The sequence below is a fragment of the Propithecus coquereli genome, unplaced genomic scaffold (assembly GCF_000956105.1).
Source record: "Propithecus coquereli isolate 6110/MARCELLA unplaced genomic scaffold, Pcoq_1.0 Scaffold16, whole genome shotgun sequence".
In the NCBI taxonomy this organism is placed as follows: domain Eukaryota; kingdom Metazoa; phylum Chordata; class Mammalia; order Primates; family Indriidae; genus Propithecus; species Propithecus coquereli.
In genome coordinates, this window is record NW_012140524.1 from 4,436,711 (window position 1) to 4,451,062 (window position 14,352).

The following is a 14,352-nucleotide window of genomic DNA, read 5'->3' on the forward strand; positions in this document are numbered from 1 at the left end:
CAGCTGCTGACAAATGTGTTTACTTCCCCGGCCCTAGTATTTAAAGCAAAATCAGTCGGGCTTTCTAAAAATTGATTGGTAATGTTGAATTTTTTGGCTCCTCTACATCTTTCACACAGAAATCTGACTTATTTACTTGTTTTTCTCTTTTACTGCCCTTGAATCACCTTAATCATCTCCCTATTGCCAAAATCTAGCACAGTTACAAACTATAAGCAAATAACAGTCATGGTGGTCAGTAGACATGGAATTGGAATTAGGAAGCCACATCATTGAAGGAAATGTAAATCCTAGTTATTATTTTAGAAGTTCCCGCAAATTCCTTTTGAGATGATACAGATATTTAAATATTTATGTGCATACATATATTAAAATCCAGTATGTAAAATAATGCCTCCATTTTGATGTCAGTTTAGGCAATAGGGGCCCCACTTTTAGGGGTGGGGAAGCTGTTTTCAAGAGCTGTTCTTTGCAGCTGCATTGTTCACTAACTTGATGGAGCTAAAACTCTCCCAAAGAAGTGAACTGTCCTCATGGAAATAGCTGAAAGAAACCCATCAAGTTTCTTGGCATGGTGCAGCAAGGAAGGCTGCAATAGATTAGCTCTGCCCTTAACAACAAGTTTCACTGGGCCGATGAGAGATGTTATGGAAATGTATCAAGAGAAAGAGTACTCCAGCTTCAGCTGGCCAACAGACCATAGGGTAATCACTGCAATGAAAATACTGAACCAGCACCAAGACTCACAAAGCAGCTTATTATAAGGATTTAATATACGGTAATATGGAGAATCTGGATAGCTCTTGTAATGGGATATGGAGCCTTGCTCTTCTCAGTCCCTGGTTCAAATTTGGATTAAGTCCATTTTGAATAAAATTAGTTGCCATTTGAGACAATTTGCAGGCCTCGGAAAAACAAGTTGGTCATCTCATCCCAGCTACCAGGACAGCTGACCTCACACACAGGGGCTACATCCCAAGAGTCAAAAATCCCAACTGATGCACATTGTCATGCTACAGATTTACTTTCACAACAGCAATAGGAAACCCACTAACATTATTTGAAGGATGTTCCAATCACAAACTCCAGCTCTGTGACTAAAAGGGCCTTCCGTTCTTGAGAGTCAAGGTTGCAAATTAAAAAAAAAAAAAAAGACAAAAATCACACTCTTCCACAACAAGTTAAATTCTTCAATCAGGCTCCTTTTCAGAAAGCAGCACAGTGGCTTTGACAACTGTAAGTCATCAGGAGCTCAATTAATTTGTGTGGAGGCCAAGTCTGCCCTGTACTCAAGTGCAGTTGAGGGTTCCACTCTAACCTATCAAATGGCTGAATTTTCAGAGCAAATAGAATAAAATCAAGTCACCAAAGGTTTGCTATCTCTCTCCATCTACTAGGAAGGTGGTTGTGTACCAGCTGTCCAGCATCGCTACACCCTTGCTTCTCAGAAAGTTAGGAAATAAGAGGTCATCAGAAAGGTGCCTGTGAGCATCAGGGGACCTGCGGGTGCTGAACTTCCGAATGGGCTTCTGAGAGACTCTAAGGCCCCCTGACCATCTTTGAGCTACAGTTCAGTCCTTACGTCTATCATCAATTCAGACTCCCCTGCATTGCTTCAGCCAGAAGAATGGAATAGCAGGTAGTGCTGGAGGAAAGGCTTCTCCTGCCCACCCTGCTGGATCTTCTTGCATTCGCTGCTACCATCTGGCCTCGTGGACTCTTTCTTGTGGCGCTAGCTCCACTGTATATCTTTTTTTACACTAATCACAAAAGTCCTGTCTTAATACACTCATGTAGCTATCCAAAATCTAGTTTGACATGTGCTCTCTGGATGGTGCAGGCTGAAGATGACATAGCACTGGGCAGTCATACTGTCTACACCCCTTCGAGTTTCTGATTTTCTCTTCAATCTGTCATCTTCCCAAGCCAGGGTCATTGAAACAGGAGAAGAGAAGATCTGGAAGTACTTCTGTTCTATCTAAAAAAGTAATCATTTAGCAAGTAGAGCCATGAAGATTAGCAAACGAGAGATACCATGAAAGGCATTCAGAGAGGAGGACCAGTACAGTGCTCTGCCTGGCGTTGATAGCTGTTCTCTTTCCTTCACAAATAAATCAGAAATGAAATCCATAGACAAAAGAACCTACCTTTATTCATGAAGTAAAAAAGGAAAGTAGTTTACATCTTAAAATGTATTTCATGGCACCTATAGCCTCAATTTTCATGGTGGAGAGAGCTCTAAATATAGCCTAATAAAAATTTCAGTGTTATGCTGTGTATTTCATTGACAGCATTGCTACCGGTGACATGCTTTTACAAAATTGTGAACCGTGTTCTTAAGTTTCAAACAAAACAAAATATGGTCTTTCATATTAGATGCATTCCTTGAACTTTCAGTATGTATCAAAGTTATGAAAAAGATACTTCATGTAGATTTGTAAAACAGAGTTCGAGTCTAGGCTCAGGAAATTATAAAGAGGGCTTTCACCTTTGTGAATGCCCAGCAAGGACTCAAAAGCCATGGGGGATGTGGGCAATTCTCTGTATTGCAGGTGTGGGTGGCTCAGTACAGGACATCCAGCACCCTGGCTTCCTGTTACCTAGAGCCCAGTAGTGTCCCTCTGGCCCTATAACAACCCAGACACCCCACCACTTCCCAAAATACCCTCCCCAAGGACCAGAAAGCTAGAATGTCAATCCAGGGGTTTGGTTTCTGATGAAGCTTTGTGGTATGTTCTCCCATAATTATTGTAAATACTTGTTCAATGTCTGTCACACTCACTAAATTGTAAGTTCTCAGAGAGCCAGGGCTGTGTCTGTCCTGTTCACCACATCATTACCTGATATGTACTAGGCACTCAATAAATATTTATGAGATGAGTCAATGGGGAAATGAATGAATGAAAGAATGAATGAGTACTATATAGTCATCAGACCTGTATTAATTTATAAACACAGGCTAAGTCTATATGGAAAAGTTTAAAAGCTTAAAAAAACTTGCCTTTTTAAACAATGGTTTTACTTAAGGATTAGTATATACCTTCATTAGGTTTAACTGTAATAACTTCCATGGCTTCTCATATGGATGGATATAAGAAAGCTCCGAGCTCAATATCTGAAGTGTCAGGGTCATTTCTTGGATAGAATAATGGGGCTTTGTCCTAGAGAGCCAATACTTAGAGGAAGTAAAGTGGGATGGTCTCAGAGATCTTGAAGCTTCCTCTTTTCCTGCCCTTTTCCTTTTCTTTGTGTCTGCATTTAGTGCTCACTTCCTGGAGTCCTACAGCAGTGGGTCATATATCAGGAAAGATCTCATGTCACTTGTAACATCTGGATCGCACCTTTTGGACTATGTGTCAGGATGTCTGGATTTTTATCCCGGTTTTGCCATTAACTAGCTGTGTGACCTTAGGAAAGTTACTTCACTTCTCTAAGTCTCTGGTTTCTCATATATAAAATGAGAGAATGGGACTACAATTTTCTAAATATTCTTTCCAGCTATAATATTTAACATTTCAGTGACATTTCACAACTAGGAATAAACAGGCACAGGTAAGCCCAAAGCTGTGAAAAAACTAAAACATGTTTTGTTTTTTTTTTTTGAAAGGACAATGGTTGGAAACTGAGCTTAGTCTACTTACATGACAGAATATCCTTGGAATTTCACAGAAGATAAAGAAGGAAAATACATATGTATAGATTGTATGGTTTCTATAAAGCGAATTTAACTAATTTCTTTCTCTCGCTAAAGAATGTATTTCATTTCCTTTTGTGTTTGCTAGCAGATCTGTTGCAAGATATATTCTTATTTTCCTTTATTTCTGATGATCAAAATAGGCCTTAACAGCTGGTGGATCTCTCTGTATACATCCCACTCTTTGGCATAGGACTTAATGAGTAGGCATTTGCATTAATGACAGTTTGTTGTGCTAGCTGCTGTAACAAAGATTGAGAGACAGCCACATCTATTACATGGTTCCTAACATTCCTTTAAGGTAGATCACATGAAATTGAGTTGAGTTGGAAGTGCAGGAGTTTCAGGTGCCTTTTCTGATGATTTACTTGACAATCACATAGAAGCTTAGTTGAAAATATAGGAGAATTATGGGTGATAGTTTAAATTAAGAAGGAAGTCAACCTAGGCAAAGAAGGGACTATAAAAATGACCATACGCTTCTCAGATGTTTTATGAGTATGGGCAAACATTGATTTAGGAAAACAATGATGCCCATGCCATCTTCTCTAACCCAGAGTGCCTGAAACAAAGAAACATTTTCAGAAAAAAAAACCAAAACAGTCAAGCTATTAAAAAGAGCAGAAAGTCATGCTATCTGGTACATTCAGAGTATCAATTTTCAATTTTGAATTTTTCTTCCTAACTAGAGGCTTGCTAGAAAGACTTGACCTACAAAATTGACACATTTTTACCTTTGAAATTAAATGATACTTGGAATTCTTCTTTGTAAATGAATTCTTCAGAATAGCCATTGAATTAATAATCTTCTCATCATCTTTTACCAAAGATTATTGGTTTTGAATAAATTCACGAGCCATCATTAACAGAAAAACAAAACAAAACAAAACAAAACAGCCTGTAACAGTAGTTCCTAAGCTGTTCAAAAATAGGCACTACATTATGATGGTGGCTGTTAGCTATTGGAAACGAGAATCCAGAAATCTCGAAGCTTATAACAGCAAATAATAGTTCTCTCCTTTGCAGAATCTTCAAAAGTCTGAGCTTCGATTTAAAGATCAATTACCTATAAACTGTTTTATTCAGGCCAAAGTACGTGCAAGATTAATACCGATATTATAAAGAGCTATAATTTGGGGATTCTAAGATCATCCTATGGTTATCCCATGAAATCAGAGAATTGCTTTTTTTGGGGAGAAAGAAATTGAAATGCACTCATGTGGCTAAGGAATTTTATCTTAGCAGTCATCAGCCTCCTGCTAGCACAGTATTTAGAAGGGTATCACCTATGTGGAGACCCAGCGCTAGGTGGTGTCCACATGTCATTCTGTATTGGGAAACAGAAGCATCTTGGTGGCCTCCCTTGGGCACCAAGGTGGGCTGACTCCTCAAAGCATCTCAAGGTGGCTACTGACCAGCCTTTCCTCCCAGCTGCTAAGGAATTCCAGGGCTGCATGGAAACCATGTGTCCTTGGCAGTGGAAGAGGGAAGGCTTGCATGCATTAACAAGTTATGCCACACCAAGTACAGCCTTACTTCTTCTACTGAAGCAATCAAAGAAAGGACAAAGGATGTGGATTGTTCAGCTTTCTGTATCCATTTGCCATAGGACCTTGAGCTGAGCAAATGGCAGAGATTTCTATTTATCATCCTTCAGTGGCTTGAAATTGGATATGAGAGTGGGGAGATGTGACAATGTGTGGTGTCTGGACAGGGCCCAGGCTTTTGGATAGTACCACTCAGTCCCCACACTCCAACATCACGAAGCCAAACTGTAATACTGAGCAACAAAGAAAATTCCTGGGTGCAATTTAAAAGCCCCAGGCTAGAGTCTTCTTCACCGTTCATGTGGAGCTCACACCTCTGCTATGGCCCACTGATTGTCAGAGAGTGGGGTCAGTACTCTAGGTCATAAGTGGCACAGACTGATGGCCAAGGCAGCCGAAGGGCTAACGCGACAGCCTGGTCACTCTCCATTAAAGTCTTTAAAAGCTTAACATAGTTTTCATTTTTCAGCATTAATTCAAATCTAAAAGCTTCCACTCCTTCCACATCCCACCCCTGACTTGAATTGGCTGCTTCAGGAGTGTCTTCCCTGCTATTATTAGTGGGTAATTGCTTAACATTTTCTAGAGGTAATTAACCTTGCCTTTGAAATAAAAGAAATCCCTAAATTGAGCAATATGATGAAAGCCATTCTTTCATGTAATTTAGTCCCATCAGCCAATACCAGCCATTAAGTACATCAATTTCTAGCTCAAAGGCAGTGCTGAAGAATAAGCAGTGGTTATATTTTAAAGAAAAAGAACTCAAGGTCTTAATGCTGTCAATTTCAATGTCTTCAGAACAGGGTCCTCAAAGCAGCCGCAAGCTCCATACAGTGACCTTGTCAGAGGACATCTGTTAGAAGGAGTGCGTGTCAAGCTGACACTGTGCCTCTCACTCAAGCGTTGCGTGCAAACCTGAAATTCCCCGAGAACCTATAATTTTGCATTAAAATTTCATTTCTCTTTGTAATATGACAGAACAAATCTGTCATATTACAAAGAGCTCTGACATTCTACTACAGTTTGTCAGTCCCGACTAGCATATTTACGCAGGTCTGTTTTGTCATTAACTGGTTAAGCATCTCCTCTAAGATCATCGAATTTGGGGTCGGGAGAGCCCACAGACAGTGTGTTAGTCCCCTTGCTTCCACAGAAGGCTGTGCTCAAATAGTCTCAGACTGATGGATATCAGAATTTTCCTCTTGCTAAGAGAAAGATTTCCAAGATGGAGACTAAACAACATCCCCTGGTATCTCGTTCCAAGTGTTGGGAAAGTTCTGTGCCAGCAAACCACTTTGTGGTTGCATTAGATGCTCTCTGCCGCCCTGCGGTTAGCTGGAAGTCAGTTTACCGCAGGGCTTTTATCACCCAGCGGCTGCATTTAGCTTTCTGGGTGACCCTGGCCCACACTCCAAACCAGAGGAAGGCCCTGAGGGGCTTTTTAAGGACCATCCTGAAACCCTCAGAGAGGCAGGGAGTCCATGCCACATCTACAAAAACAGAGATTAAAAATAAAAAAATAAAAAAGCGCACCGATCACTTTGGCGCCCTCTAGGGGTAATTTACTGCCATCTTGTAGATTGTGAAACAGGACGTTTTAGGGAATTTATGTCAGTGTAGAGACAAACATCTTGTTAGCAATTTCCTCATATGGCTTACCAGTACCCTTTCCTACATTCTTTTTGTTGATTATTTTACATGACCACAGGATCCCTTTTCTCATGGAAACTTCATCATAAAATCCAGTACCAAGGGAAAAAAAAACAACAACAACAAAATTAAAGCCAGAGATTTTGATTGTGTCTATCAGGTCTGTTTATTTTGAAGCAAAGCATTGAAGGCAGCTCTTCAATCATCCTTTGTAAATGCTTCCCATTCACAAACGTGATTCAAGTCGGTTTTATCCCCTTTTAACACATGGGAGAAACTCGGGTGTGATGCATTGTATGAAAGGACATGGCATTTAGAGTCTGCCTTTAATTCTCAACACCACGACTTACTGTCTTTGGGTAAGTAATTTCACTTTTCTGTGCCTCAGTTTTCTCAAGTGTCAGATGGGTAAAATAAGAGAGCACCTTCCTCATGAGATTGCTGTGAGGATTAAATGACATAACGTCCATAAGGCACACCATCATCCTCCATGTATATTGTTTCTAGGGACTCAAGGTAGCAGAGAGAAGAGGACTCCGGAGCACCCACCTTATAGGGTTGTTGAAAGCATTAAATTAGTTAATGGAGGCAAAACATTAGAATAAAGCTTGGTAACTAGTAAACACCACTATAAACTGTTTGCTGCTGTTGTTTTTGTTACTTCCATTTTACAGTTGGGCAAACTAAAACCTACAGAGGGTAAGTAACTCACCCAGGAAACAGACAACTAGTAAGCAGTGGCATCAGGAATGAAAAGCAGGCACTGACCCCGTGACTCACGAACTGTACCATATGCTCTATGTCCAGGAACTGTGTGACAGCAGGGACGAGTTTCAAGTAGGCTTGCCATCACCTTCCTGATGAGACATTTCTCACTCAGCCTGCGAAGCACACACTCTGCAGCACAAGCCTGCCATGTTAACCGACTAAAAACGTAACCACCTGTGAATCAGTCTTCTGAGAGTATAGGACAGAAATCCTCAGCTGTTTTATAGTCAGATGCTATTTTCCTCCTTCTGAAATCTCTTGAGTTGATCATGGAGAGAGGAGAGAGTTGATAGGACATTTAAAGAGGTAACGGCCATAGGAGAGTAGGAAATGTTCTTAGGGACTCTTCCTGCCGAGGTGAACTGAGTCAAATGTTCTGGTAATCTCTGACCTTTCTCCATCAAAGGCTCCAGACCACTCCACTTTCTGGTGGAATGACCAGGAATGTCTAGCATAGAGAACGCCTCCTGCTCCTCTGACAAATGTCCTGAGAATTTTCATAATTTCTATTGAACTTGGGTAGAGCCATTCTATCCTTACAATTGTTAGAGAGTTCCTAATGTGGTTATAATAAATCTGCTCCCTGATGTATGGTTTTCTTCAGTGATCTCTGTTATCATATTACCAGCTCTGCTATCTAAGCTGCTAAACCTCAGAGCCTTCCCACCTTAAGGATTTCTCATTGATTTTCATTTCCAAAAACAAATTTCCAGTGGGGCAATGAAGCACTTATCACCAGATCGCTTCCGTTGGTGAAAAGCCTGTTGCTATTCAGCTTACTGTCCATAACTGCTGAGGCGACGGAAACTCAAATCTCTGAGGTTGTCTTATTTTCACTGAGGGCAGAGAGCTAAAAGAAGATAGTTTGTTGTTTTAGGGAAGACATTCTCCCCTTAGACATTTTCTAGCTACTGGGCAGAGGGGAAAATATATTGAAGAATATTGAGTTTTTCTGTTGTTGGGTGCATAAAAACGTATATTTAAAAAAGATGCTTTCCTTGGAGATGGTGCCCAGATGTATGCCTTCCTTCGAGTTCAGTTTGGCTATGAGTACATTTTCCTATCCCTTATTTAGTCCAGGTGATAAAATACTTTATAAGTTAGTTTAACTCTTTTATTCACATTCTATATAGAGGAGGAAGGCCTCCTGGTAATGAAGTAAAACCATCTGAAAAGAAGCTTTCCTTGGAAGTAATTTCTAGGTAACAGGAAGAAGTTTTAAGTTTGACTATTAGTTTCAAAGACTCAAGTCATCACTCTTAGATCATCTCTATTAATAGTAAAAGCAGTGAGACAGCAATGACAATGTCACTTGATCTTTACTGTGAAAAACTCAAAGTTCTCTATGTTGGCCTTAGATGGTCTCATAGGTGTGTTATTGTTCTCGATAATAGATGGAGAAATTAAATTTGCAAAGATATTTGTCTCATGACAGAGCACAGAACAAGACTTCAATGGAGACAGAAGGAAACACACATTTCTCTCAGTATTCAATACTGTGCCTTTTAATATGCAGCATAGCAAAAATCCCAGTATAGGGTTGATAAGCGTGGCCAAGAACAATGTAATGAGCCCTTGGAGAGTGGGGATGCATGATGTTAGGACATTCATTCATTCATTCAATAGTCCTTGAGTACTCACTGTGTGCCAGGCATTGCTCTGGGCAGAGGAGAGTGATGTCCCTAATGTCAAGAAGTTTACACTCTGGTGGGAGAAGACAGAAAATATATTAAAATGTCCTCCCCCCCCAGATTCACACATTCACCTACACCTTACTATGACATTTGGTGTAAGTAAACAGCTGGCGATGACCTGCAGAATCCGGAGAAGCTAGAAGATTTACATTGGTAAGAGAACAGGAATTGAGGGTGAGCATTGAAAATAAAGGAAAATTTTAGAAGATGTTAGAGAGTTAGGAAAAGTGGTGAAGATCGGGGAGAATGAATTTGTACAATGTTTTGCTGTTTTTTATGGCATAAAAATGTACTTTCCCTACCCCAGTCCCACCTTTGTCTGTTTCCTAAGAGAATGAGTAAAGATATGAATTATCTCAAATTCCTTTTTTGGTTGCTTGTTGGAGTGTGTTCTATATGAGATGGGATCATGACGCCTCCTGACTCGTGTCTGTCTGGCGCACCCTTGCTCTGTCCCTGAAATAATCCCATGTATTAGGGTGTTGCCACATGGAAACATTCTCACTGGATGCCGAGAGGAAAGGAAATGGGAACATTTCTCAAGTCTGGAGGGCTGGAGGAGCGTCCTGCCGAGGGAAGAAGCCTGGATCGTCCCTCCACCCCTCATTGACCGGTTGTTGACACAGACAAGAGAGTCTGGACTTTCCTTTGCTCCACCCTCTTCACTCATTTTCTCCCCTCCACTCTAGTCTGGGCTTTCAGAGCCCTACGCTTGACCCTGCCCACACAAAGCCTATACCTCAGTCCCTATTTCCTGCCTTCCTCTGCATGTTCAAGGCTGAGAATTAACCTTCGTCTTCCAAAATAAGAGGTTGGGCTGAACGTTAATTGAAAAGACCGCTTTTGTTCTGGTCTCAACTCAGACTCATGAAGCCAAAGTCAGGCCAGGCCATTGATGAGAACCTTGCGTCTGAGCCCATCCTCGGCAGTTATCTGCAGGGTTTTGCAAAGTTCCAGACTGAGCATTCTCTTGTTCTAAAGTCCCTGGATATCAGCTCTCAGGTAGTCCTGAATGTGATAGAAAATGACACCGATGCCCATGTCTGCCCTTGTTTATCCTGGTGGATGTTTTCAAGTTTCATCTAGTTTATTGTGGCACCAGGAAACATTCTGTTCTTTCTCCTATCTTCAAGGTCAAGACTTTGATTCCCAATTGCTGAAAAAGACCAGATTTCTCCTAGGAAGAGAAGTTGGAGAAGTCTGTGTCAGATTATTTCATCTGTTAGCAGCAGGACCAGAAGATAATGAGGACAATTTGACAGAGACTGGCATTGACAAATGGTACACATTTTTGAACTCATTTCAAAGTACAAAACTCCCATTTCATTTCATTTTCTGAGGCTCTGAATAACTTATAGGCAATTTAATTGCCTGTATTTAGGATAGGGAATTCCTAAAATGCTGAGTATAATATTTGGATTTAAAGAAAAAGATACCATAATAGAGGCCATTGTGCAAGTAAGTAGAGACAGGTTCATGTATTTCAAACCTTGGATAAAACATAAAGAAGATCATTGAGCTCTAATTTGAAAGAATTCCACTGAAAGACTCAGAAAACAATCTACTGTGAGAATATGAGGCAGAATTATAATATGTACCGGACAATTGTTTGCTAAGAAGCATTTATTTTGTATCATTTTTTAGCAAGATCAAATTGTCAAACTGTTTAAAATTCCATTGGAAAAATTTGGATTATCACAAAACTGTTTACTCTTTTATCCTTCCATGTATATTGGATTACTCATGGAAGACAATGGAAAGAATCTGAGAAATGCTGGTTTCAGCAGCAAATCAGAGTGCATTTCAGAAATATTGTGGACTATGTAAACGAATGTGATTTCTGGACATGTATTATCATAGCCGCAATATTACTGGTGCAACGTAAGGCACGGAGAAATGAAAAATTCCAGCGCTATCAGAAGAGATGATCCTTTGGAAGATGATGATACAAGTAAAACATTCTTCCCATATAACGACTATGCTTGCTTAGGAAGGAAAGAATTATTTTTATTTTGTTTTGCTAAATACCACTGTTAACTACAGAAGCTATGATTCATCATCCGTGCAATAATTTATGCCCTTTTAAAGTCATTCTGGAACTACGGCATTATCACCTACGAAGATTTTGCAACCATCTATGCCCTAGATCACTCACTGAATGTATGTCCATGTAAAGGTATGTTTAGAACAAGAGTGAAATTTTTCTTGATATTAAGGTCATTTTTGATTATTCATTCTAATGGGCATTTCCACCTTTTTTCTTGTAATATCTGAGTTCCAAGGGCATAGGAAATTTACAATGAAACAATATAGTTCTTGGCTGCCTGAGGATCACCCAGAGGGCTTGTAACAACATATTGCTGGGCACCAATGCTACTAGGGTGCTACTGGGGTGGAGTAGAGAATGCATTTCTAACCAGTTCCAGGTGATGTGGATGCTGATTTCCTGGGTCTCACACTTTGAGAACCACTGCAACAAAGCGATGGGCAGGGAGGATACTAAAAGGCAATTTTTTGGGGGAAAAAAAAATCTCTCCATATGGGTCAGGCTGAACTTGTGCAAAATGAAGAGATGGCTAAACTTTCTCCAAAAGGCCAAGCTTCCCCATGGCCTCCTCACCTGTACACAGAACCTTCTTCCCCCTGGTTTTCTGTCCTCTCTTTCCTGTATTCAGTTCTGTTCTCAAAGGAGCTCACAGATCATGCTATTTTAACTTACCCCAAGATATAAGCTAATCATAGTAGCTATTCCTTGTAAAGACCTTTGCATTTTAACGTGGATCAAAACTTTATACCCAATAAATGAAATTCAGACAATGAAAAGGCATTCATTTTAAGTGGGAAACTCATTGTTACATTTCCACTCTATCACCTCCGTTACATCAGAGTGACCTAACAACAAATCTGTTCATGCTGCTTTCTTGCTCAAATTCCTCAGTGACTATCCTTCAGGAAAAGGATAAATACAGGTAAATTTTAAATTCTTAGCAAGACAACCAAGCCTTTCAATATAAGCCACTGCCTACCTGTTCAACCTCAACCACCAGCTCTCCCTCTTTCCACTTCCAGTATAATACTGAACTATTTCAAATTCTCGGAAACAATGTTTTATTCTCAGCATCAGCTACATAATTTTCAGGACCAGTGGAATATGAAAAGGCAGGGAGGGTCCTTTGTTCAAAATTGACTAGAGAATTTCAAGACAGCAACAGCAGAGCAGTCACTCAAGTACCAGGGCCCATATGACGGCAGGTTGCAGGTCCATGAAGCACCCCTGACAATTCTGCAGACAGTAATTCATAAGTCCCTTGGCACTTGTTTTAGGGTATCACAAAGAAACCGGTCAAATTTTTTATTTCTTTTTGCTCTGAATTACTACCTTTAGATTTGTTGAACTTCAAATACAGGAATGCACTTGAACTTCACCACCGTACATTTGTTCTTTTTCCAGGTAAACCCTTGCATAACTAGAGCACGCAACATGCTACCTTGACCCTGGTGCCACTTACTCTCCTTAAGCCACAGTCATATTTTCTCCCTCTGGTACTTTTGCAACGTATTGTTCCCTCTGTCTGAAACGCCACTCACCTGTTCCTCATCTGATAAACCCCCTCTCAACCCTTAGCTGCTCAGCTCAGCCTCTTCCTTTGCCATAGGCTCTTCCTGACACCCCAGTGCAGACCTAGGCACGTGGTACACAACTGCACTTGGTGCGTAGTTTACTGAGTTTTAATCTTGTTTCATGAACCTCTTATTCACTACACTCTGAGCTATTCGAGGGCATCGATAGTGTCTTCATCTTTGCATCTTCAGTACCTAGCACATTGCCTGGCCTGGGTGAGGGACTCAAAAATGCTTGTTAAATAAAAAGGCGGGTGGTCGGCTTTCAACATTTTTCACTAATTCAAAAATAGTTTCTTGGAAGAAAAACATTTCTAAAGCCGAGGGGTAGCTAAAATATGATTCTGTCATCTGGAATTACTAGGTGGGGTTGTAAATGTGCTTCTAGTTTCCAGAAAGGGAGGATGCTCTGGGGCAAGAACTGAACTCCTTGCTCCTTCAAACCTAATCTAGGTGGGTTTGACCCCCCCCTCCCCGGAGATGCATTCAGTCCTGCTCAGTGGAGGATGCTAACATAAGGGACAGTTTGAGAGTGTCATCAGGAATGCCTGCCTAGACTGGTTGCATATGGGAAATTTCATTCTTAATTCAAATATCAGAAGCAGTTTGAGGTCTACAGTCAATTTCATTGAGCTGCTGATCTGGTCTGTGGTTGGTTTAGGTCCTTCGTGCCTGCTCCTCCTTCGTGACTTCTGACTATTCTCACTGTTGCTCTGCCATGGGTGGGTGCAGAAATACCTTACGAGCTGAAATTCAAACCAAAAAAGTCTGCTTTTTGTAAATGTATTGTGTATCTATGAATTTCATGTACCCAAGCTATCTTCATCCCTGGCTGACACATAAAATTTGAGCATTGGCAGGATATTATATTTACTTAGTTTTTTTTTTTTTTTCTCTAACTTTCATGTATTGTTCTGAGCACATTTTGAGAAAAAATCTAGGAAACTTTTTTTTTTTTTAATTTAGTCTCTTCACTTGTGTTTTAGCAATTGGTGCATACTCTGTTCTTACAAAGGGTTGAAGCAGCGTCTGGTTGTTTCTTTCCGGCCAGACCATGGAAAGAGGAGAACTTGTTACTGACTTTCTGCCTAGATAGCTGCTTTTCAGTCTTTCTCTCCTTAGCTTTGTTTCCTTCTCTCTTTTAGCTGGTAGGATTTCATTCCCCTGAGGCACCTCCAGTCCTACAGACGTTACTAATGAAGTGGGACGAAGTGTGGCTGGGTCCAGACATAAATCTCAAAAGGCAAGGAAATCTTCAATAAGTTAGATTCACCTTCAGCAATGGTGAAGCCTTAATCCTCATTCAGACAGGTACATTTGTCCATCTGCCCTGAAAGCAAATCCTAGGCTGCCTAGACCAGGTGAGTAGTTAGGGTAG

The 14,352-nt window shown here is 40.6% G+C and overlaps 1 protein-coding gene across 1 annotated transcript in view; it reads right to left on the minus strand.

The window, feature by feature from the left end:
• Positions 1–1,789: 1,789 nt before the first annotated feature.
• The window catches only part of CCDC91 (coiled-coil domain containing 91), a 208,930-nt gene continuing 196,367 nt past the window's right edge, over positions 1,790–14,352 (minus strand). The window contains exon 7 of the mRNA XM_012640958.1: positions 1,790–1,978. Coding sequence (XP_012496412.1) covers positions 1,790–1,978 — 189 coding nt within the window. The remainder of the gene's footprint in view (positions 1,979–14,352) is intronic.